We start from the raw sequence: 24,273 nt of genomic DNA, 5'->3' as shown, positions 1-24,273 counted from the left end.
CAGCAATCAAAAAGAATGAAATCTTGCCATTGGCAACTACGTGCATGGAACTGGAGGGTATTATGCTAAGTGAAATTAGTCAGTCAGAGAAAAACAAATATCATATGACTTTACTCATATGAGGACTTTAAGAGACAAAACAGATGAACATAAGGGAAGGGAAGCAAAAATAATATAAAAACAGGGAGGGGGGCAAAACAGAAGAGACTCATAAATATGGAGAACAAACTGAAGGTTACTGGAGGGGTTGTAGGGGGGGGATGGGCTAAATGGGTGAGGGGCACTAAGGAATCTACTCCTGAAATCATCGTTGCACTATATGCTAACTAACTTGGATGTAAATTAAAAAAAAAAAATTAAATTAAAAAAATGTGAATAAGTCAGAAGAGATGTCTTATCCTAATCAAGACTTGTTTATTCTTAAAAAAAAATTCTCTTTAAGATGAATTTTAAAAGGAGAGAAAAGAAAAAAAGAGATAAAATCAGACTCTTAAATACAGAGAACAAACTGGTGGTTGCCAGAGGGGCAGTGGGTGGGGTGGGTGAAATAGGTGATGGGGATTAAAAGCACAGTTAAACATGTTGAGCACTGAGAGATACACAGAAGTGTTGAATCATATTGTACACCTGAAACTAATGTAACACTGTATGTTAACTATACTTCAATAACAGAGAGTGAGAGAAGAGCAGAATAGGAGAAGGTAAAGGGAGAAAGATTGAAACTCTTGGTCATGCTCACAGATTTGGGAAGAAATTCTAGAATACAAAATGAAAGACATTTAGCAGGGTGTTGAAACAGAAACTAGAATAAGAGGTTATCAGTGCACTTTGGACCCTTATCTGGAGTTCTGAAGTTAAGTCCTTAATGCCTGCTTTTCTCACAGGCAGCTCTAATTCAAGCATTTCATTGTTAGTTACCAATTAAATAAAGGAAATATGTTATATCATAACAAACAGTTCTTTCTTTAGCCTCTGCTTTCTGTTGTTCCAGATTGAGATTCCTCTAACACAAACTTAATCAAAGGGCATTCTTAGATCCCCGTATGAGGTGCTGGAACTGACTTGGCTACTGATTGTTACATTTTCAGGGATTCTGTAAACTGGTTCTTAAACTGTTAGCTGAAATTGATCGTAATGGGAGTGTTTATGCCATGGAAATTGGCAAAAGGTACAAATCAAGGCTTTTTACCAGCACATTCTTGCCTTTTATTCACACATTCATACAGACCTTAAAAGGCTCCATCATGTTAATGATTCTCTTACCTTGAGAATGAGTGTCCAACAACTAAAGAAATGACCATTAATACTGTCACCCACACAGGAGACAGTAATTCAATGTTTCTGACATACAGAGCGTTATGCTAGTCTCTGCAGAACTAAAGAGCTCACAGTCTGTTTTGAAGAGAAGGAGATTTTTGTACAATTTTTAAACTATAATGCAACACAGCCTAACAGCAGAGTCAAATGAATAATAGAGTCTACCTGAGTTCTACTTCTATAGGAGTGGACAAAGAAAGGACCTCAGAGGGGAGATGATAATTCACAAAGGAGGTATAACTGGAAGAAGCATAGGAAGAAGAATAGCAGAGAAGTGGACAGGAGACTCGAGTACAGTGGGAAAATGTACCCAGAATGTCTACAGAAAATTAAAGTCATCTTCCTGGAAAACATGGTTCAAATGAGAAGTGATGTGGCACAATAGAGAATGCATGAGGTTTTGGGGATGGAGAAATCTGGATTTAATTTTCACCTTTACAGTTACTAGCTGTGTGAGGCTACTTTACCTTTGTCAATCTTAGCTTGCCTGTCTGTAAAATGGGTATAACATTCTGTTTTCAAAGTGCTCATGAGGATTAAAAGAATTAATGTGTGCAGCATCTCCTAGCACAGAACCTGATATGTAGTTGACAAAAAAAAAAAAATTAAAGATAGTATTGTCCACCTTCAAACCCTCATGGTCATTGTCATCAGTACCTAATGATTTGGAAGAGAAGCTGGACTTCAGAGTGTAAATCCAGATTGTAAAGCTCACTGATTTGCTAAGCAAAAGCTTGTAAACTTAGTTAATTACTGGGGAGATACGGAAGGCCTTGAACGTGGGGATAACATGTTCCAAGTGGTGTTTCAAAAGAACACCCCAGGGGCGCCTGGGTGGCTCAGTCGGTTGAAAGTCTGACTCCGGTTCAGGTCATGGTCTCGCGATTTGTGAGCTCGAGCCCCGCGTTGGGCTCTGTGCTAACAAACAGCTCAGAGCCTGGAGCCTGCTTCGGATTCTGTGTCTTCCTCTCTCTCTCTCTCTCTCTCTCTCTCTCTCTCTCTCTCTCTCTCCCTCCCTGTTCATGCTCTGTCTCTCTCTGTCTCTCAAAAATAAATAAATGTTAAAGAACAAAATTTAAAAAGAACACCCTGGCAATAATGCGTGAACACTGTCTTTGGAGTAATATAGACTTGGGTTCTGTTACGTGAGTTTGCTGTGTTTTTTGAGAGCATTGAATTATGCTATTATAATGAATGGAACTCATCAGAAATATTAAGCATAGGTCACAAGAAAGCTCTTGGCTCATAATATTCAGGTGAAACTCATGGGCAGAGTAAATTTGGTGTACCTGTGACTGTCCTGATGCAGAGCACCATAGATGAGCCCAGTGCCTACTTTAATGCCCTGCCATAGGTGTCTTGAAATTCTTTTTTTCATGTTTATTTATTTTGAGAGAGAGAGAGAGAGAGAGTAAGCAGGGGAAGAGCAGAGATGGAAGGAGAGAGAGAATCCTAAGTAGGCTCTGCGCTGTCAGCACAGAGCCTGACGTGGGGCTCGATTCCACAAACCATGAGGTCATGACCTGAGCTGAAACCAAAAGTCAGATGCTGAAACCGAGAATCGGATGCTTAACCGGAGCTGCCCAATTGCCCCTTGAAATTCTTAACAATTGACGTTCTTAATTATTTTTTTAACAAAAGGCCTTACATTTTCATTTTGCACCAGATCCTGCAAATGACGTACCTGGCTTGGCACATAAGAGGTGTTAAGTGTAGCTAATAAATACTTTAAATAAACTTGTAGCATGTGACACACAGGCATAATTTGTACGTGATGTGTTCCAAAACAGATAGCAAGTAAGTTAGGAACGTGTAATACCTGACAAGGAAAGACAAAACAGCTGAACAAATAAGAGTATTAAAGTTAGAAGTGGATGGAAAGACCAAGTTATGATCCTGTCGCTTTGGGACTGATATCTGTCACCACTAAATCGACCACCCATTGGTGTCGTCCAATATGTTTCTGTTCTCCTCGCGTGTGTTCCGCTCAAGAGAAGCAGCTACCACTTGTGGCACTTCAACAGGCTAACTGACAAGGTACTACTATCGTTGAGTGTACTTGCTCTGTGTCATTCTGATAGAGCAAATGCCTATCACTGGCCTGAGTCATCTTCATTCTGTGGGGGCCTTTGGGACCTCAGCCTTCTTAATGACACTGCCAGCAGGATGGTGAACATCAGTAGGGCATGTGAGCATCGTGAACCCCAAGATTCAAGAAATGTGATCCTGTGGCCTCCACCACTCTATTGCCATTCCTTGCTTGGCATGCCCATTTATGCCACCTCTTTGCTCTTGCTTATCACTATACTTTAACTTGACTTAATAGACCATGTGAGTTGCGCATGTTAGTTTGGTCTTTCAGTCCCATGGCCAGTGGTCAAGGTTGCGTAGTAGTATAGTTAAAGACCTCCGTCTCATCAAAGGAAGTTTCTACACAAGTCCGAATCATAGTTCTACCACTTAATAGTTGTCTGAACATAAACAGTCACTTATCTCTCAGAGCGCTGGTTTCCTTATACACAAAACCAAAGTAATGATACGTGGTTGAGAGAGATAAATGGGATTATGACAGTAAAATAATAATAGCTAACACATATAAAACAATTCCTACATGCCAGGCACCACTCTAAGTGCTTTATATCTTAACTGATTTAATCCTCCTAATAATTCTATGAAGTAGTATTACTTTTTATCCCCATTTATAAGTGAGAAAACACTAAGTTCCAGAAGTTAAGAAAATTGCCCAAAGTCACAGCATAGCGCTTGATACCTACTAGGCCCTGATTAAATAATAGAAAAATTGAATGTCAATGTTACATTTTGATCAACAAAATTCAGCCATACTGACTTCCAATAGTCTCCATTCTATGGATGAGAAAATCAATATACTTCAGATACCTGTAATGTACAAGAACTGAAAGTTGATGCTTTGGTTGAGCTATTGACTAAAAAGAATCCCAAATGGCTGAAGGGTGTGTTAGTAGGTGTGTACATGTGATTAAAGGTCCTCTTGTGTGGAATCCCTCATTCCTTCTCAATGACAGATGAAGGAAACGCCTTTGTGAACTGAAGGAGAAATCATGGTTCTTACCTATAAAAATCTCAAGCTCCAAGGAAACTTGAGAGAAAGGGATGAAAGCCAGGAGGCTAGTTTTCTCAGATAGTTCCAGCAGAGAAAATCAACCCCAGTCTATTCTTACTGCCCTAGAAATATATTAGTTCCCTCAACCAAGAAAATTCAATAAAATCAAAAACAATACAAACAAAAAAGAATACAGGATTGTGAAGGAAGATTGAGTAAGGAAGAATGCTACCTTAATGACAATCTGCCAGTTTCAAGCACATGTTTAAATGCAAATGAAATAGTAAGGATTCCTTTTGGCTTTATTGAACGTTTCATTAATAAATCACTAGGCCAAGTCGGCCGATGGACAACTCCCAGAAACACTGGATCAGGGTGCCACACAGCTAAGAAATTAGAACAGTCAGTGTAAGAGCTAAATAAACATGCTTGTTATCAAAATAAGTGCATTTGAAATGGCTTCTACCCAAGAACCATTTCCTTGCAAAAGTATATTGGAGTACTCCCATATCTTACTTGGTAGACTCATGAAATGTTAGAACTGCTCGGTCCCCAAAATAAGCTCCTTTAAATATCCAGCTAAGTGAGGGCTTTTAATGATTTCTTATGTTAATAGGCACAGAAGCATTTTTTCTTCAAATGGGTGCTTTAGACACAAGTACATTCTGAAGAAGAAAGAAGTCGTAGGTCTCTCCTCGAAGCTGGTGCTGTTGGCCAAGCAGCCCTGCTTCTTACCTCTGCCTCCCTTGCCCTGAAGGGATTTCACCAAACCGCCTTAACTTGGAGACATTAATTTGCAAACCATGGGCCACAATCCAATCCCTTCATTTTACAAATAAATACAGGAGACTCAGAGAGATGAAGTCAGAGGTAGAGCTCAGCCCGGAGTCCGTGTCTCTTACTTTTCAACCCCAAAACTACCCTACTATAACAAAATAAAGTGATTGCTTCATCAGGATTAGTCATGCAAGCTTTAAATCTACCATGTAGAAAGTTGTGGTACAGTTAGGTTTTAGGTTTCAGGATGAGTAATAAGTAGATGGTTATTTTCCACAAAGGTGTTTTATTTCACCTGTGATGGTTGCTCTCAGATCAGTGTAGCCACCTATAACAAGGAGGAAAGATCTAGTTAACCCCCTTCTTTTTATTTTTTATTTTTTATTTTTTTTTAATCTTTATTTATTTTTGAGAGAGAGACAGAGTGTGAGCAGGGGAGGAGCAGAGAGAGAGGGAGACACAGACTCCGAAGCAGGCTCCAGGCCCTGAGATGTCAGCACAGAGCCTGACACGGGGCTCGAACCCACGAACTGTAAGATCATGACTTGAGCCAAAGTCGGATGCTCAACTGACCGAGCCACCCAGGCGCCCCTAGTTAACCAACTTCTAAGTGAAACCCATTAATAACTTCAAAATAGATATGCCTAAAATCCTATGTTTTTAGTTCATTAATAAGAATAGGAACTGATGGGGACGCAAGCTGGTGCAGCCACTCTGGAAAATAGTATGGAGGTTTCTAAAAAAACTAAAAACAGAACTACCCTACGACCCAGCAATTGCACTACTAGGCATTTATCCACGGGATACAGGTGTGCTGTTTCGAAAGGAGACATGCACCCCAATGTTGATTGCAACACTATCCACAATAGCCAAACTATGGAAAGAGCCCAAATGTCCATCGATGGATGAATGGATAAAGAAGATGTGGTATATATATATATACAGTGGAGTATTACTCGGCAATCAAAAAGAATGAAATCTTGTCATTTGCAACTACGTGGATGGAACTGGAGGGTATTATGCTAAGTGAAGAGAAAGACAGAGAAAGACAAATATCATATGACTTTACTCATATGAGGACTTTAAGAGACAAACCAGATGAACATAAGGGAAGGGAAGCAAAAATATAAAAACAGGGAGGGGGACAAAACAGAAGAGACTCATAAATATGGAGAACAAACTGAGGGTTACTGGAGCGACTGTGGGAGGGAGGATGGGCTAAACAGGTAAGAGGCACTAAGGAATCTACTCCTGAAATCACTGTTGCACTATATGCTAACTAATCTGGATGTAAACTCTAAAAAATAAAAAATAAAATTAAAAAAAAAGAATAGGAACTGACTTTCAAATAGTTGGAAAACATACCACTATTTCCCCTTCCCTGTCTGCCAACATATTCTCACCCATTCAATAAATAGTTTAGAGTAAGGTAAGATGTTCTGCTTCTGAGGTTTTCTGTTTCTCAGAATCGAAAGACAGTGGCCCTCAATCCTTGGCTTTCAGAGTAGAAAATTAAAATACACATAGCCTGGTCTGGGCCAGACACACCTGTCCCCTCCACCTGGAGATTATTATTTGATAGGTTTAAGGCTACCTGACTGTGTGAAACACATTGAAACCACATTGCAAAACACTGTTCCACAGTGACGGTGGAAAGGATGTGACCTCTCTTCAGTCCTAAAAAGCCAATACTGCTGCCTTCAAAATGCTGAGCTCCAATTCCTGAGCCATGTTTGAGAGCCCTTAGGGATTAACAACCCATTTTTAGAGCTTCTTGCCTATGTATTAACTGCTTCTTTTAACTGTCGTTGGGTCCTCAGCTCTGAGGATGCTTACCTTGCTAGCGGTAGATATTCTTTCAGAATGTGGGACTCCCTGAGCGCCACCTCCCAAGGCATCCTCAGAACAATAAGTTACCGTTCCTGAAGTTTACTCTAAAACACATCTTGAAAGCCTGATCCTCCATAGAATCTGTTTTAGAAGTTTCACAAGCTCATCAGAGTCCAGAGCCAGATGGAAAGCCTTGGAATCCCGACATAAATCCAAACCTGTGATCAAAATATCTGCTCCAGTTATACTGAGACTAGTATCTTGGTCTCCATGTAGTTAGCAAGGATTGATGACTGGAGGCAAATTCTGGGAATAACACGGTCCTCAGAAATGCATTCTCAGACTCAGAAGTCCCTGAAAGAAATAAAGGGTGCGAGAAAAGCTCCCTGACTGCCATGTTTCAGTGGCATTGGGGCAGAGAAACCTTTATCTCTCCACACTATCAAGTATTCACCACTTGTTCTAATAATGCAATTGAGATCCATGCGGGAGAAGCTCAATACAACATTCAAAAACCCACAAAGGGAGACAGGCTGGCCACAGTAGTGCCAACAGCTTCATCCCAGAGGCTGAAACCAAGAGGATCAGGCTGACCATGACCACTGGTACCAGCTGTGCAGAGAATTGCCAAGCTACAAAGCAGGACTGACTTCTGGCCATGGAGAATCGTTGTAAGACAGTGAGCGTTACTGACAGGTGAGAAGCCATAGTTGTTTCTTCTCTGGGCCTAAATCTGTGCTTCCATTCTGCAAGCTGGCTTTGAACTTGATGTTCTGAATCACTGCCTTGGTAACATGCCTAACTCGCTCCCTGGCTGCACGGGTAGGAGGCAGCAGACTGGAATGCTTAGAGGGTTTAACCAAATAGCGTGACCAACTGATGTGGATCGAGAATTGTGCGCACTGAAGACTGAATTCCCTGTTCCTAAGTGCAACTATCACTGAGCCCCAGCTGCTATTTTCATGTAAGAATGTGGGACCAGATGCTCCACTTGTCCAGCAGGAGCTGGACATGTGGATTTTTTTAGTGTGAAATCTCCTACTTTTTAACATTTGACAACAAAGAAAAATGTTGTTAAAAAATACACCCCAGGGGCGCCTGGGTGGCTCAGTCGGTTGAGCGTCCAACTTCAGCTCAGGTCATGATCTCATGGTTCGTGAGTTTGAGCACCACGTCATGCTCTGTGCTGACAGCTCAGAGCCTGGAGCCTGCTTAGGATTCTGTGTCTTCCTCTCTCTGCCCCTCCCCTGCTCACGCTCTGTCTCTCTCTCTCTCTCAAAAATAAATAAACATTTAAAAAATAATTTAAAACAAAATACACCCCAAAATGGTTAAAATGGTCAATTTTATGTTATAGATATATGAATAAAAAGAACAAAAAAAAAAAGAATAAAAAGAAAAAAAAAGCATGTGGGCCAAATAAAAACCTAACACTCAGATCTAAAACCTAAGATCTAGACTGAGCTGCAGACTCATTTTCAACCTCTGCCCTAGCATTGGGCCATCCCAAGCCCCATCTCTCCACTTCGCAAAATGGGTTAATTCCTGGACTCAGTTCAAGGCCCCAGGTCCTAAAATCTGCCACAGGATTACCCTGGGTCCATTTGGAAGATCTGAAAGTGGCCTGGCCCTGGATTCTGCCAAATTGTCAAGAGGCTCTATTCGTTGCTGGAACGTCAAAATCGGTTACCCATCTAGACTGCTACCAATGTGTCACCATCCCCCCAGGTGGCTAAGGTTATCCCTGACCAGGTGTGCCTCCACCTAGCCCTGCTGTGTCTCACACGCACTCTGTCTCTCCTGACATGCTGCAGGGGACCAGGCAACATTGACTCTGTCCTGAGGTGAAATAATAATTACAACTTGTGCTTCCCAGCTATGTGCTATGTTCTGGCAGCGTGCTAAGTGTTTTTTGTAAATTATCCCACTTTATGATTCCACTAACCCGGTAAATTAGCATAATTTCATAAGGAACCTGAATGTCAGAGAACTAAACAATTCATTCAAATTTGCACAGCTATGAAGTGAAGGTCTGAGATTCAAACTCAAATCAGAAGCCCATTCCTACTCCATTGCCCGGCATGGGAGAGACAGACCAGGGAGGGTGGGGGTATTTCTACACTTTCTGCAGGTGGAAAGGGAAGATACGCTCTTCGGCATTCTTACCCAATTTCACACCATGCTTTGAAAGTTCACAATATCACTGCTTTCCAATTTTACAACTTTCTACATACAGTTACTAATGGTTTCCAGTTTTGGGCATTTTATGGCCAATCGTATTTCAAATGATATTTTGGAAGCGACGTAAAGTGGTTGCCAAACTCCTGTTTTGCCAAGCAAGGATATTTTTAAATCTATCATTTAGCGTCATTATCACCACGTCGAATGCGTACGCGCACGCACACGTGTTACTAGCTCCAGGGAACCAGGAACCCTGCTTGCCTTTGCTTTCATTCAGGGCTGGTGGGTACAAGCACATGCATATAGAGTTCCCAGCCTACGACTGTGCAGTGTTATAGAAGTTTGCTGGGAAAACCACTGTTTGGAACTTGGAAAACTTTATCCGCAAACAAAACAATGCCATTATAAACGATGGCTAGGTTCCCACTTCACAGAATAGATGGAGAATTTCTTGTTTTATTTTGGATATGAGGCCCCAGAAGTTTAAGCAGTGTCCTCAAATAACACATACTCGTTTACAAAGCTAAGATTAGAAGAGAATTATCCCGGTAGCTACTTCAATTCTTTCTTTCATCACCAGAGACAATAATATTCTTCTCTATACTATTTAACATTATTAGTTAAATAGCCTGGTGGAGAGACAGCTTTGGAAATTTACCACTACTTACAAAAATGGTTCTATGGAAAAATGCAATCGGTAGCACCACTGAAAGCTATAAACATGGCTGTTATCACCGACACATTCCCTTTTATTCACGCCTCATCTCCCCAACAACCGTGGCAAGGAAATATAGCGTGATCCTCAGAAGTGATCAGAAGCGAAGATGCTTCCATCCCCCAGAAAGAGATAATCATTTGCCTTTTCATATAGGAAGTTTGTAAATCCGGGTGCCCTGAGTGTGTTTGTTACCCCCGTCAACGTTCAACGTAAGAGTGAAATTGGGTCACTGACGTGTCGCCATGGAATAGCTATTAGCATAATCCTTAATTGGAATCCTATTTACTCTTCTGTTGGCTTAATATCTTCCCTGTGCTTTAAAGAGAGCTGTCACATGATTATGTCACCTGAGGCTGGGACCCTGCAGAGAAACAAGAATCTGCCAGTCACACAGACTTGTAAAATTCAAATATATTATCTCTTTCAGAGAGAAAGTAATGAATGCATTACATTAAAGAAATTCTCAGGAACAAATGGCTAAAAGTGACCAGAGGTTATAAGACTCCAAACAATGAATTTGCTCATAATTTTTTAAAATTGATAATCATTAGCCCAGCCTCTCTAATGATGATATATATGTGTATATATATATATATATATATATACACATATATATGCATATATGCCCATGTATATGATATATGATATGTTCACATACATGACATGTAACGTATATAATATGTTGCATATGTGTATATGACCATGAACGTTATATACAATAATGAGTATTTTATATATATGATATATTATATATAGCACTATGTACAAAACATAGGTAATAGAGGAGTTGGGAGATCAATAATCAAGGACAGTGTTTCTAATTATGAAAAGAGGCATCGTACTTGAGAACTTCAATTTTCTTCTCCATTTTCCAAGGCTTGCATTTGACAGTAGCAATCATTTGTCTTTTCTCATCTAACTCTGCCTTCAGTCTTTCCAATTCCTCCTCATCAATTTCTTCTTCTTCTTCCCTTTAAAAGATAGAAAAGAAGGAAACCTTAATAGAGTTAAGTTTTGCCTGACTACCAGACTTAAAGAAGAACGCTCTCGGATACTCAGCCAACGGATATCAACTTGGTTGTACATAGAGGAGGCTGAGATTTATAAGCCTTAGAGCTTGCAGATATCTGAACACTGATGTGGGGTTTCTGGAATTATTGCAACTTTAAAATAATAGCGTTTACCTTCTGAAGTCCTGAAACAGTTTTACATTCATAGCCTCAGGACATAACTCTCAGGACTAGAAGACCTGTGGAATATTAGTTGCAGATCTATCAAGATATTTTCCTCTCTACTTTGTTCCCTTGTATGCTTTCCCCAACCAATTCTACATTTCATTGAGAAACGTTACTTTTTGATAAGGATGGTAAATGAGAGGGGAAGATGTCTTTGAAGTGCCCTTACAAATTTGTTAGCCATGTCTCAAGAGAAAGAGAAAAATTGAAATAGGAAAAAATTAAAAAAATCTATTTCTCGAAGGTAACTTAATCTGTTAATTAAATTCAAAACTTCAGTTGATAAAATTCAACTTGAAGTTTATTTGGTAGAAACGAAACCTTTGAAGGGACCTTCAAAGGAACTTGGCTTCTCACTGAGCAAATGAGATGTTTCTTTTCTCTTCTGTGTTTCTCGGATTGCAAAAATGCCATAGGGTCCAGAACTAACGAAACAAATCAAAACAATCTAAACATGGGCAGCAGGATTTTAAGGTGAGGAATGTAATGCCCCATTTTGTAAAGATCAACTTTTTTTATAGATAGCTTCGTTTATTGAGCTATTGTCCTTCAGCTCCAGACTGCCCTTCTATACTGAATATTGGGATGCTGGGGCTGGGGCTCTGTAGGGCACATTTCCGCTTTGTCAGCTGCCTCAGTAGTAGCCTGTCAATAAGAGATACCCAGAAGGGACTTGGGATTCCTGTTCGCTTCCTGGGGTGGTACTTCCTCCCTGGTAATGCCTCTTCACCCCACTAGCTGAAGGGCCCTCCCACAGCTACAGGTGAATCCAGCTTGCCAATTTCCCCAACACTAACAGAACCAGCTTCCTCACCACCACGGTAGAAACCAGCACCGCTGGTGGATCACCCCCTTTGCAATGGTTTCAGCCCCATACGTCTTTCCTCTATGCTTCTTGGGTTTCTTTATTTTGAGAGAGAGGGGGAGGAGGGGCAGAGAGAGAGAATCCCAAGCAGGCTCCTCGCTCAGCACAGAGCCCGACTCGGGGCTCGATCCCACAACCCTGGGATCATGGCCTGAGCCAGAATCAAAAGTCAGTCGCTTAGCCAACCGAGCCACTCGGCCACCCCTCTCCTCTATGCTTTTAAGTTTAAATTTCAACCTCTCTCCTCTGTTCCTGTAGCCCTTGGAGAGGTAGCTGCTTCATATACTTGTCGTCACCATGATACCTGAGTGTTGTCTTGTCACCTTCCCAGTAACCTAGACAACAATTATTTATCCCTACTCAACAGTTCTCTTATCAAATACTTTCTGTTCAATTAACTGCAGAAGTTTCTTTCTCCTAAATAAACCCTGACAGAGAAATTGCAATCTGACTCAGTGTTAGTCAGAAACATACTTTGCTGTGGGGTACCTGGGTGGCTCACTGGGTTAGGCATCCAGCTTCGACTCAGGTCACGATCTCGTGGTTTGTGGGTTTGAGCCCCGCATCGGGCTGTCTGCTGTCGGCACAGAGCCTGCTTGGGATCCTCTGTCACCCTCTCTCTTTGCTCCTCCCCTGCTTGCATTCTCTTTCTCTCTCTCTCTCTCTCTCAAAAAATAAATAAATAAATAAACATTAAAAAAAAAAAAGTAACAGGGGCGCCTGTGTGGCTTAGTCGGTTAAGCATCCAACTTCAGCTCAGGTCATGATCTTGAGGTTTGTGAGTTCGAGCCCCCATCGGGCTCTGTGTGGACAGCTGAGAGCCTGGAGCCTGCTTGGGGTTCTGTGTCTCCCTCGCTCTCTGTCCCTCCCCCACTCGTGCGCTGTCTCTCTCTTTCTCTCTCTCAAAAATAAACAAACATTAAAAAAAAATTGTAAAGAGAAACATACTTTTCTGTTGACTATACTCATCATGACTACACACAGTAAGACCATGGCAGAGCTGCTTTTGAAAGTTCCAGCTGAAGGAGAGGGGGACATAGCCATAGCGTTACAGGCCACCATACAAAATGACTGTGCACCCTCCTTTCTTTCCCACCAACCCAGTTTTTAATCATGTCATGATTACTGAAATAAAAACTCATATTAACTTTCTAAAATAACACTTCCTGTTGACAGTTGGGTTTCTTGACCAATTCAAATGTTTTGCTTAGAATAGTAATTTGGGGTGTCCGGGTGGTTCAGTCAGTTGAGTGTCTGACTCTTGATTGTCAGTCAGTTGAGTGTCTGACTCTTGATGGCTCTGGTCATGATCCCGGGGTCATGGGATCAAGCTCTGTGTCAGGCTCCGTGCTGAGCATAGAGTCTGCTGGAGGTTCCCTCTCTCTCCCTCTGCCCCTCTCCCGCACTGTCTCTCTCTCTAAATTATATTTTTTTTAACTTTAAAAAGAATAGTAAGAGACCAGTAAGAGTACACTCTAAAATACAACTCTGGTTGCCATTAGGTTGTTTTCGTTTTAATTATTTGTTTGATTATTATATAAAATTTCATGGCGGTTGCAACTCTGACATTTTTACTGCATCTATATTCACAGTTTTTGTTTGCTTAATTTGCCAATCAGAATAACAATATGTGTGTTGATTTGTCACAGGAGGAAAATGTATGTTTTAGTGAAACTGATTGTTTTGGTTGTCACATCACTATGTTGAACACCTGAAACTAATGCGACATTGGCTGTCAATTATACTTCAATCGAAAAAAAGAGACTGTTTTACTGAATATTTACTCAAAAACTTGTTTCCATGTAGACATAGACCAAATCCAAATTTAATAAATATTCAAAATCCATGTAAGACAAGAATGTGCAATGGGAAAAAGATAATCTCTTCAACAAATGATGTTGGGAAAACCAGACAGCTTCATGCAAAAGAATGAAAATGGATGATTTACTTATTCCATACACAAAAATAAACTCAAAATGGATTAAGGACTTGAATATGAGACCTAAAAGCATAAAAACCTAAAAGAGAGCACAGGTAGTAATTTCTCTGACATCAGCTGTAGCAACATTTTCTATATGTCTTCTGAGGCAAGGGAAACAAAAGCAGAAATCAACTATTGAGACTACATCAAAATAAAAAGTGTCTGCACAGCAAAGGAAACAATCAACAAAACTAAAAGACAACCTACCCAATGGGAGAAGATATTTGCAAATGACAGAGTCTGATAAAGGGTGAATATCCAAAATATTCAAAGAACTTATACAACTCAACACCAAAAACACAAATAATCCAATTTAAAAATGGGCAGAAGACATGAAAAAGACGTTTCTCCAAAGAAGATATATATACAGATGGCCAACAGACATGTGAAAAGATGCTCAACATCACTATCATCATGGAAATGCAAATCACAACCACAATGAGATATCACCTCACACCTGTCAGAATGGCTAAAATCAACAGCACAAGAAACAACAAGTGTTGGTGAGGATGTGGAGAAAAAAGAACCGTCATGCACTGTTGGTAGGATTGCAAACTAGTGCAGCCACTGTGGGAAACAGTATGGAGGTTCCTCAAAAAATTAAAAATAGAATTACCATACGGCCCAGTAATCCCACTACTGGGTATTTATCCAAGGAATATAAAAATACCAATTTGAAAAGATATATGCACCCCCATGTTTATCGCAGCACCGTTTACAATAGCCGAATTATGGAAGCAGCCCAAGTGTCTATGGATAGATGAATGGATAAGGAAGATGCAACATAATGGAATATTACTCAGCCATAAAAAAGAATGAAATCTTGCCATTCACAACAACACGGATGGATCTAAAGAGTGTTATGCTCAGTGAAATGTCAGTCAGAGACAGACGAATACCATAGGATTGCATTCATATGTGGATTTAAGAAACAAAGCAAAAAAAACCCAGACTCTTAACTACAGAGAACAAACTGATGGTTACCAGGCTGGGGGATGGGTGAAATAGGTGATGGGGGTTAAGAGTAAACTTATCATGATGAGCACTGAGTGTTGAATCACTAGATTGCGTGCCTGAAACTAATGTAACACTGTATGTTAATGAAACTGGAATTAAAATCTTTTTAAAAAAAAGGAAAAAAAATCCATGCAATTCAAAACCATGTTGTTCAAGGGTCAACGGTATCTACATGTAAGTACCTTAAAGCTTTACATTAATGGATTCCCATTAGGAATCATATATGAAACAGTATCTTACTTAATGTAGTGTCATCAAAGAATTAAAAAAAAAAAGATCTATTAGGATGTGGATTTACGATGTAACTAAAGTTTATTTCTTTACATGCCAATTCTTAGAAACCACTTAATGGAAATCTTCCTAACACGAATTCTATCCTTTCCTGCTATCTTAAATTCAGTTCTTTATGCATTTAAATTCTATGATTCCTTGAAAACTTATGTCAAATCTCTTCAACCCTTTTCTGATTATCCATATATATTATCCCATATAATAAATAGTTTTGTCCTCTCCAAAACTCCAAACAACCTTGTTCTTCTCTGACACATTTATACTGTCTTACTTCACAATGATTTGGGTCCAAGTAACCCCTCCCTTACTCTATTACGAACTTCGGGAGAATACAGTCAATTGCATATTCATATCCATGTCTTCCAAAGAAATTAGCAAATTAGCTTCCACAGCAGTGGAACTGGATAAATATTAATTAAATAAATGTTTATGTACAGAATTTTTCTGGATGACAGGGTTATCATCGTAAATCCACTGCTCAAAGTCCACTAAAATTGAACAATGTCCTCCAAGATTAGTATGGTATAGAAAGTTCTAAGAATAAATTCTTACACTAAATAACCCCAGACCGGTATATTTTTAAAGTCTTTTTTGTTAATTGTTGATTGCTCCAGACGGATTGTGTTGTGCTACCAGGAATGGTTCTTCAATAAGTTATCTTCAAACAGGCAGGTAATTATAATATTACTTTCACCAGCATATAAGGGAACTGTTTTCCTAAGAATCACTCAAAGAAAGTGCTAATCATATTAAAAGAATATCGCAGAGGTTTGCTTCATCTTCTAAACTGTAGGGCTAATCTGTGCAAGAATGGCTTTCTATCTTCAGTTTGATTTATTTAAACAACAGTTGTTAGGGGGAAAAAAGGCATAATGTGCTGAATTTCTCACTGCTATGAACATATTTCTTACACTTAAAACTGGGTCAGGAAAAGCCTGTCATATTATTAGAAATCCTCCAAAATGTCTAACGAGGCAGTATTTTTTCACTGTCTCCAAAGATAGTTAGCATTGCAACCTTGGTTTTAGTTGGCTTCAAATGTTTTGTTAGTGCAGGGGAAATTCCCTAAGGTGTTTCACTTGAACATTTAAATTTAAAAAGACCGTAAATCAGTTAATCTAAATAAACATGCCCTGATTTGCCTACAAATCTTTCTCACAATATATTTGCCTACAAATCTTTCTCACAATATATTTGCTAATATATTTTCTTTAGGAAAAAAACAAATGTTTGGTGGGGAGCCTAGATGGCTCAGGTCCTGATCTTGCAGTCTGTGAGCTCGAGCCCCGCATCAGACTCTGTGCTGACAGCTCAGAGCCTGGAGCCTGCTTCGGGTTCTGTGTCTCCCTCTCTCTCTGCCCCTCCCTCGCTCATGCTCTCTCTCTCTCTCTCTGTCAAAAATAAATAAACATTAAAAAGAAAATTTTTTTTTAATGTCTTCAAAATGAACAACAGAAAATGAACCTTCATATTGGGATTGGAACCATCAATCACCAGAAATAATTTATGATACTATTTAGACGAGTTGCCCAAATTATGGAAGTAATCATATAATTTGAAAAACCTTTGGAGACAAAGCTCACTGTAGCCAGGTTTGGCTGTTTGGAGGAGTAAGGAGAAAGAGGGGCAGGGCTACCCTTGGGCCTCTGAGAATCAGGGTGAGACTGGTACCAGCTAAGGACAGACACTGTCACAGGGACAACTTTCCTTCAGGCAGTAGGGGCCAAGACCCACTGATTTATATGGTCCGATTTCTAGGAGTTGAGCAGTTAACATGTGGGCCTTAAGCAAACCGAGAGAGCACAGAAATTTTCTTTTTCTTTTTTCTTTTTTAACGTTTATTTATTTTTGAGAGAGAGAGAGAGAAAGAGAGAGAGAGAGAGAGAGAGAGACAGTGTGTGTGTGTGTGTGTGTGTGTGTGTGTGTGTGTGTGTTCAGGGGAGGGGCACAGAGAGAGAGAGAGAGAGAAGGAGAGAGAGAGAATCCCAAGCAGGCTCTGCACTGTCAGCACAGAGCCCAACGCGGGGCTCAAACTCACAAACCACAAGATCAGGACCTGAGCCAAAGTCGGACGCTTAACTGACTGAGCCACCCAGGTGCAACCTCCAGCCCCCAATTCACCTTTTTGAAAGGACCTCTCTGAGGCACAAGTGGAGAAGAATAGCAAATTCCGGAACACAGCCTATATCATGCATGCATCTATTGTTGAAATCTCACTATCAGAAAACGCAGGCTTTGTTAATAGGAAATATTACTGCATTATAATAGTGATGACAATAAGGACATAGAGCTTAAATGTATGAGATGAGGTGGCTCATTTGGTTAAGGGACCAAGTCTTGATTTTGGCTCAGGTCATGATCACACGCTAACAACATGGAACCTGCTTGGGATTCTCTCTCTTTGCCCTTCACACGCTTATAAATGTTCTCTCTCTCTCTCTCTCTCTCTCTCTCTCTCTCTCTCAAAATAAATAAATAAACTTTACAAAAATTTTAATTAAAAAAACTATGAGATATTTTGTTTTCAAAAGTAAAAAGGATAAAAAGCATAAAAAAGAAAATAGAAAAAAGAATACCAGAGGCAAAGAAGTAGGTGGGGTTAGTCTTTTCATTTTAAAAGGAACCATCAGCTGTCAATGCTAAGCTTCTTTACCTGCCAAAATTTCCATACAATTGTATTTAACTACAATTATTTACAAAAAGGAAAGTAATAGCTAGTTGTTGAACACTGGAATGTATCATTTGGGGAGGACATCTTAGAAAATTCCTCTTCATCTAAAGTCCTAAGAGTGTTTTGGAGGAAATAGTATCACCTTGTAGTGGTTCCCATGGCCCTACTACCTGAGAGGGGCAGAGTAGCTGCTCTCTTAAAGCCTTTCCAAGGGGTCAAGGTTTTCTATTATTAGATGTGTATCACACGCACACTTTTCCTACCAGCCCGCCATCTGCAAATTTCCAGAAGGCAAAGACTCGAAAATCATTTCATTAGATTTTTCCTAACTAGCATTTAACAAACTATTCTATATAAAGTCAGTGCTCAGTGAAATGTTCGCCTGGTGGAAATGGTAGGTGCAGGGTTGTGTTAAAAAGGAAATGACAGCCCCAATGCTCTTCTGTAAAAGAAGAGATGCATAATATTTTAGGCTTTGAGGGTTACATACAGTTCTGTCCCATATTCGTCTTTGGTTTTGTTTGTTTGTTTGTTAATCAACAACCCTTTAAAACTCTAAGAACCACTCTTAGCTCTTGGGCTGGAATTAGCCATATTTTGTCAACCCCGGCTCCCTAAGCTAAAGTGATTTGGGCTCACTGTTTAGGAATTTTCCACTTAACTTTGATAACTATATATGTCATTAATGGGATAACTTCAAAACACCTAAATGAACTATTAATATTAATTAATAGCAATATCAATATTAATTAATGAACTATATTAATAACCATGACAATTTAGATGTCTCATTAGGAAATTTCTCTTAGCCCATTCTTAATACATATATTCGTTTTTAAATTTCATTTAAATTGTAAAATACATTTAACTAAGTGGAGTAAAAAATGGCAGCATTGGATTAAGTCAGTGTTTATTGTTTTTAAGTTTATTTATTTTTGAGAGAGACAGAGGCAGTGCGAGTGGGAGAGGGGCAGATAGAGAGGGAGGTCTCCGTGCTGCCAGTGCAGAGCCAGACGTGGGGTTCGAACTTACGAAACCACAAGATCATGACCTGAGCCAAAACCAAGAGTCGGTCACTTGACGGACTGAGCCACGTAGGGGCCACCAGGCTGTCTTTCTAAAAGTAGTTTTTAATTACCAGTTTTAAGGCCACAGAGAGCCTAAAGGGTGGGGGAGTGGGGGGGTCCTCTTTCAGAGTCAAGTACTTTTGAAGGAGCCACAGTTTCAGTTACAGATCAGACTGAACTTACGCCCCCCTCTTCAGCCTCCTCCTTCTCTCCTTCTCTCTGGCCTTCCTTGTTTCTTCATCCTCTGGTTCAGGTTCTGGGTCATCCTCATGGATAACATCTCTTTTTCGTTTCCTCTTTGGTCTCAAGCTCTCTCTTCGAGGTAATTTATCTTCCTCCTCCTCTTCCTCTTCGCCTAAACATAGCCGTGAATGCTTCAGTGAACAATATCAAAAAGCGCTCTCTCCCACTACCAAATGTATGCTTACCATTGTCACACGTAGATCATAATTCAGCAAGTCTCCGCACCATAAGAAGATGCACTGTGCCATTTATGTATTCCATAACTTGTTTTTCAAATACACTCATCTAGATTTTCATTCCTTTTGTGGTTCATCTACTCACATATGTGAATGTGGATCCCCAAATTGTAATAATCCTTAGAATTCCAATCTTCATTTAATGTCATAAATGTCATACCATGACCTCTCAGACAAGTATAGAGGTTACCAATATAACACATAAGGGTTAAGTGATTAACCACTATATGCTTACTGCTACCTCTGTTTTGGAACAAAGGACCGGAATAACAAGGAAATGCAACAAACTAGAATAATTTTGAAGAAACTAATTCGGTCCCTGAGATGTCTTCTAACTCAAATTCTCTTTATTCCTGATTCCAAATTTTTTCTTCTTTTTCCTAAATATTTTTCCCTTTCTTAAATGAAATTGATACTAAATATATTTATTTACATAAATAGTTGCTTGATCATAGTATCTTTATGAATAGAAATAGATAACTTATAATTTTAATGTAAAACTGAGAGAAATGACATTATTTTATTTTATTTTATTTTATTTTATTTTATTTTATTTTATTATTTTACTTTATTCATCAACTAACAATTAATGCTTCCTATGTCCATAGCTTCACCGGAATCTTCCAGGTAAAGAGTAAAGAATCCAGTTCCTTCCTTCACAGTTTATAACACACAATCTTACTTCTCTTTCATTTTTGTCACTTCTTAACTTCTGATATTTAGATTCAACTATCAAGAAAGTCAAATATTACTCATAGTTATCACCATCCTCTTTAAATTTTTTTAATGTTTATTTATTATTGAGAGACAAAGAGAGACAGAGCATGAGCATGGGAGGGGCAGAGAGAGGGGGGAGACACAGAATCGGAAGCAGGCTCCAGGCTCTGAGCTGTCAGCACAGAGCCCGATGTGGGGCTCAAGCTCACAAATCGTGAGATCATGACCTGAGCCAGAGTTGGACGCTTAACCGACTGAGCCATCCAGGTGCCCCTTTATCACCATCCTCTTAAATATAAGTACTATAAAGAAAAAGTTGTCTTCAATGGAAAACTATAAATTGTCTGCAGTGTATCCTTTTGTGTTATTTGATTCTGATTCCATGGGAGCGATTTTGTACTTTTGAAAGTTCTAGATCACTGCATAGCAATGCAAAATAATCCTTGTCCATAAACATGTACATAAACATGTCCACAAACATGTTCAGTGGAGACACAATCCTTCCTCACCAGAAAAAAAAGAAAAAACTCCCACAAAACAGTGATGCCTCCATATGCAAATCATTTCAATAAACCTGACCTATAAATGTATCTGTTCTTTAAATTTTCCTTTGAACTGATCATAACAGCTCACTAGGGTTCTGATTCGTTAATTAAATACGTTCATTATGCCAATTATCTTTTAACATTACTTGCCAAAACTTTTTTTATTGATATTTCAAATATGACGCCTAAATATTACCTTTATTACTAAAGTTTGGCTAGCAGAGAAAAACAGGAGGTTAACTGTTCAAACTAAGCTTTGAGAACTATACACTGTCATCAAAACCAAGAATGGTTTTCCATTTGTTAAATATGCGGCAGATGTTGTATGTTACTTGAATCCCGTTCTGACATTCTGAAAATCTGCCCGGTCTTTATTAGTCACATTAGTCACTAATTATAGAAAGGACAAGACCTTGATAGGGATTGAGAAACAATTTTCCCACAAATAACTCAAGAAGCCAAGCAGCCACTTAGTACTCTGCATGATAGTATGTTTTGTATTAAGACTACCATATTAAACTCGCAGTTTTACCATGGACAAAAAGTGTTTTATTGGATTTCTCTTGTACCATGTCAGAACAGAAAGACTGCCTCTGGTGCCTTAACTTGTTTCCAAATATTTCAATTCTAAGAAAAAAAAATCAATATTTTACAGTTGCCTCCTAACTGTAGATTTGCCTACAATCTTACCATTTGAAATGGGCTCCACTCAGGGCAGAAGCATAGCAGAATATACTACCTACTACCTCAAAATATGACTGTAGGAGTTAAGGATACGCCACTCCAAACTATGCCACTTTGGTATATTGATTGTTTTGGGCTGTAGACACTTGAAAAACAGCAAATTCAGTGAGAGGTTTTTTTGTTTTGTGGTTTGTTTGTTTGTTTGTTTGTTTCTGAACTCCCCTCATCTGCCCAAACACAGACACTTCAAAAGGAACTCATTGTCATAAATCCCCTCACCAAGAATTTCACCCTTAAGGAAGATTGACTCTTCCCACAAAGGAAGGTGCTAGAAGTCAATACCACACCCAGACAAACTTGGTCACAAACTATCAAACTTCCCATCTTTTTCTAAAGGCCCACTCATCTTTCTTTCAAATTATTTATTCTCTCCTGAAAGGCTTATATCTCTATCTTTTTTTTTTCCTTATTAGGATGGTATTTGAGTCTAAATTCTAAGCCACCTCAGAATGTTACATATTACCTGAGCATCTCTCATGTACACATGAGGCGTACATGCTAATGAATTTCTGTATGTTTTTTCTCTTGCTCAACTGTCTTCTAGGGGTCTCAGCTAAGAACTCAGAAGGCTAGAGGGAAAATTCTTTTTCCTCCGCTACAGTACGAACGCCATGACTTGCAGGATCTGTATGAAACTGAGCTGTTTGCATGTAGAATGCACTGACTGACTCAAAACACCTGGCCTCGTGAACATGCCCTGGCTGCCATATTGCATTCAGGTTATTAACTTGATTGTATTGATGTATCCCCTAACTGAACTTTTCTTGAGCTACGGCTCTTTCTTTCAGTTTGAGTACATTCAACGCTTTTGCTTATATAATGGTCTTTCTCATGCTCCAGTCCATGAGGGGTCTGCCTGCAAGGGATCACAACCCAAACTCTTGAGCTGAACCTACACAGGTTAAAAACGGAGCAATTCTGATGAAATACCCGTGAATTCAGTACAAAATAACGTGCTTATTCGTTTTAATTGAACCATCTGATCAATTCAGTCAAAATGGCCAATCTGTTCTATTATAATAGACTCAGCCCTAGAGAAGAACTTTTAGGACAAATGCCTTAATAGAGAAAACAGTAGAGAAATTTTAAAAAGCAAATTTTGGGAGCACCTGGTTGGCTTAGTCAGTTGGGCATCTGATTCTTGATTTCAGCTCAAGTCATGATCCCAGCCAGGGTCGTGGGATCAAGCCCCCTGTCTGGCTCAAGGATGAGTGTGGATCCTGCTTGGGATTTTCTCTCTCTCTCTCTCTCTCTCTCTCTCTCTCTCTCTCTCTTTCTCTCCCTCTGCCCCCTCCCTCCTTTGTGCTCTGTCTCCAAAATTAAAAAAAAAAGGGGGGGTGGGGATAAAAAAGCAAATTTTTGCGGACTATCATCTATTGGATCATGAGTAACTTACACATTTGGTAAAATGTGTGTGGGCCAATTAAATGGAATCTAGAGTGGAGATCCTATTTGCTGGACTTGATCTCTTTTGTGAGACCATCAAAAATCACCCACATGGGTGGTAGCCTGTGCTCACATGCGGCAGCATGATCCCACAAGATAAGACGACAAGTCCTCTGAATTCACTGCCATTCCCCAGGAAACACATCCCATGCGGGTCCATTCTCACTTACTTGAGCTTTCCTCGGTGTCATCTTCTTTTTCCTCCACTTGAATTTGTACTGTTGAAGAAACGAAAAATACGGCAATTCTTTAAATGACAGTACAACCGTTAGTAATGGGCTTTTATGATTATTTTCATCATAAGGTTTTCTGTGCAGTTAATAAAAGCATTTTTCAATGAGCTTGTCAAAAAGAGCATTGTTCATTAAAGATATACTGCTACCGTATCTTATGCAGTGTTGTGCAAAGACTTCTCTGCTTCATTGTCTTCGAAGATTTGCAAAACACATCAATTATAAGCCTGTCAGCTCCATTGAAAATAACTGCTACCAAAATAAATTCTACCCTGCGGTGAGTAGTCTTGGGGTTTGGTGGATTATTTCATTCTATGATAAATTGACTTGTTAATAAAGCTATATCCGCATGCACAAACACTTTGGTTATTAGAACCAAAGGAATTTATTAAAACCGAGAACAGTTCATTCAGAGCAGCTACCAGTGTCTAAGAGCCTTTCAAAAAATGTCACAAGGCTGATATTTCCTATTTCAATTATTTCTGTAGGTTGTATACAGACACAGCCTAAATTTTCCAATGTATGATTTACCTTGACAGTGTGGGGACAGGTAATTTTCCAGTTCTTTCCAAGACAAAGAACATCTCTTCTGTGTATTCCTCACCTTATACTCAGAAAGCACCTTGCTTTCAGTTTTGCTCTATTTTTGTAAAGACATATAGAGCTTTCATAAGAATTTTAATTGACCAATAACATGTGAAAATATATTCATTGGCAGATGTTTTTCCACTTGTCATCTACGGTCCATTCATCACAGATTTCAGCAGATGCAAAGCTCTACAACTTGCCCAGGTAAAAATTAGAGTTGACTATTTTTTTTAAAGCCGTAGCCTCGTAACTTGCTTATAAAATATTAATTGTATCATATTTTCATTTAAGTTGGATGAGCATCAGTCTGAAAAAGCAAAGATGACAAAACGACGTTGCTGTGAACAGAGGAAACAACCTTCGTTTTGTTTTTGCTCGCACACCGTCAAAGGTTATTTTTCAGAACTTGACAAGCATACTGAAAACGGAACAGTTGCCAAGAGTTTCAATCCCATTCACAAAGAAGATTATTGTGAAAGCCCATTTTGC

At 39.4% G+C, this 24,273-nt stretch overlaps 1 protein-coding gene across 1 annotated transcript in view; it reads right to left on the bottom strand.

Moving 5' to 3' along the window:
- Positions 1–23,780, bottom strand: part of TMC1 (transmembrane channel like 1) — a 104,801-nt gene extending 81,021 nt beyond the window's left edge. The window contains exons 1-4 of the mRNA XM_042912074.1: positions 23,728–23,780; positions 23,134–23,210; positions 19,216–19,387; positions 10,748–10,876 (exon numbers count right to left, since the gene is read on the bottom strand). Coding sequence (XP_042768008.1) covers positions 10,748–10,876; positions 19,216–19,387; positions 23,134–23,210; positions 23,728–23,780 — 431 coding nt within the window. The remainder of the gene's footprint in view (positions 1–10,747; positions 10,877–19,215; positions 19,388–23,133; positions 23,211–23,727) is intronic.
- Between the last annotated feature and the right edge of the window lie 493 nt (positions 23,781–24,273).

This window comes from Panthera leo, chromosome D4 (assembly GCF_018350215.1).
Source record: "Panthera leo isolate Ple1 chromosome D4, P.leo_Ple1_pat1.1, whole genome shotgun sequence".
NCBI lineage: Eukaryota > Metazoa > Chordata > Mammalia > Carnivora > Felidae > Panthera > Panthera leo.
The sequence above is the reverse complement of the archived record's forward strand: the minus strand, read 5'-3'. Positions and strand labels throughout refer to the sequence as shown.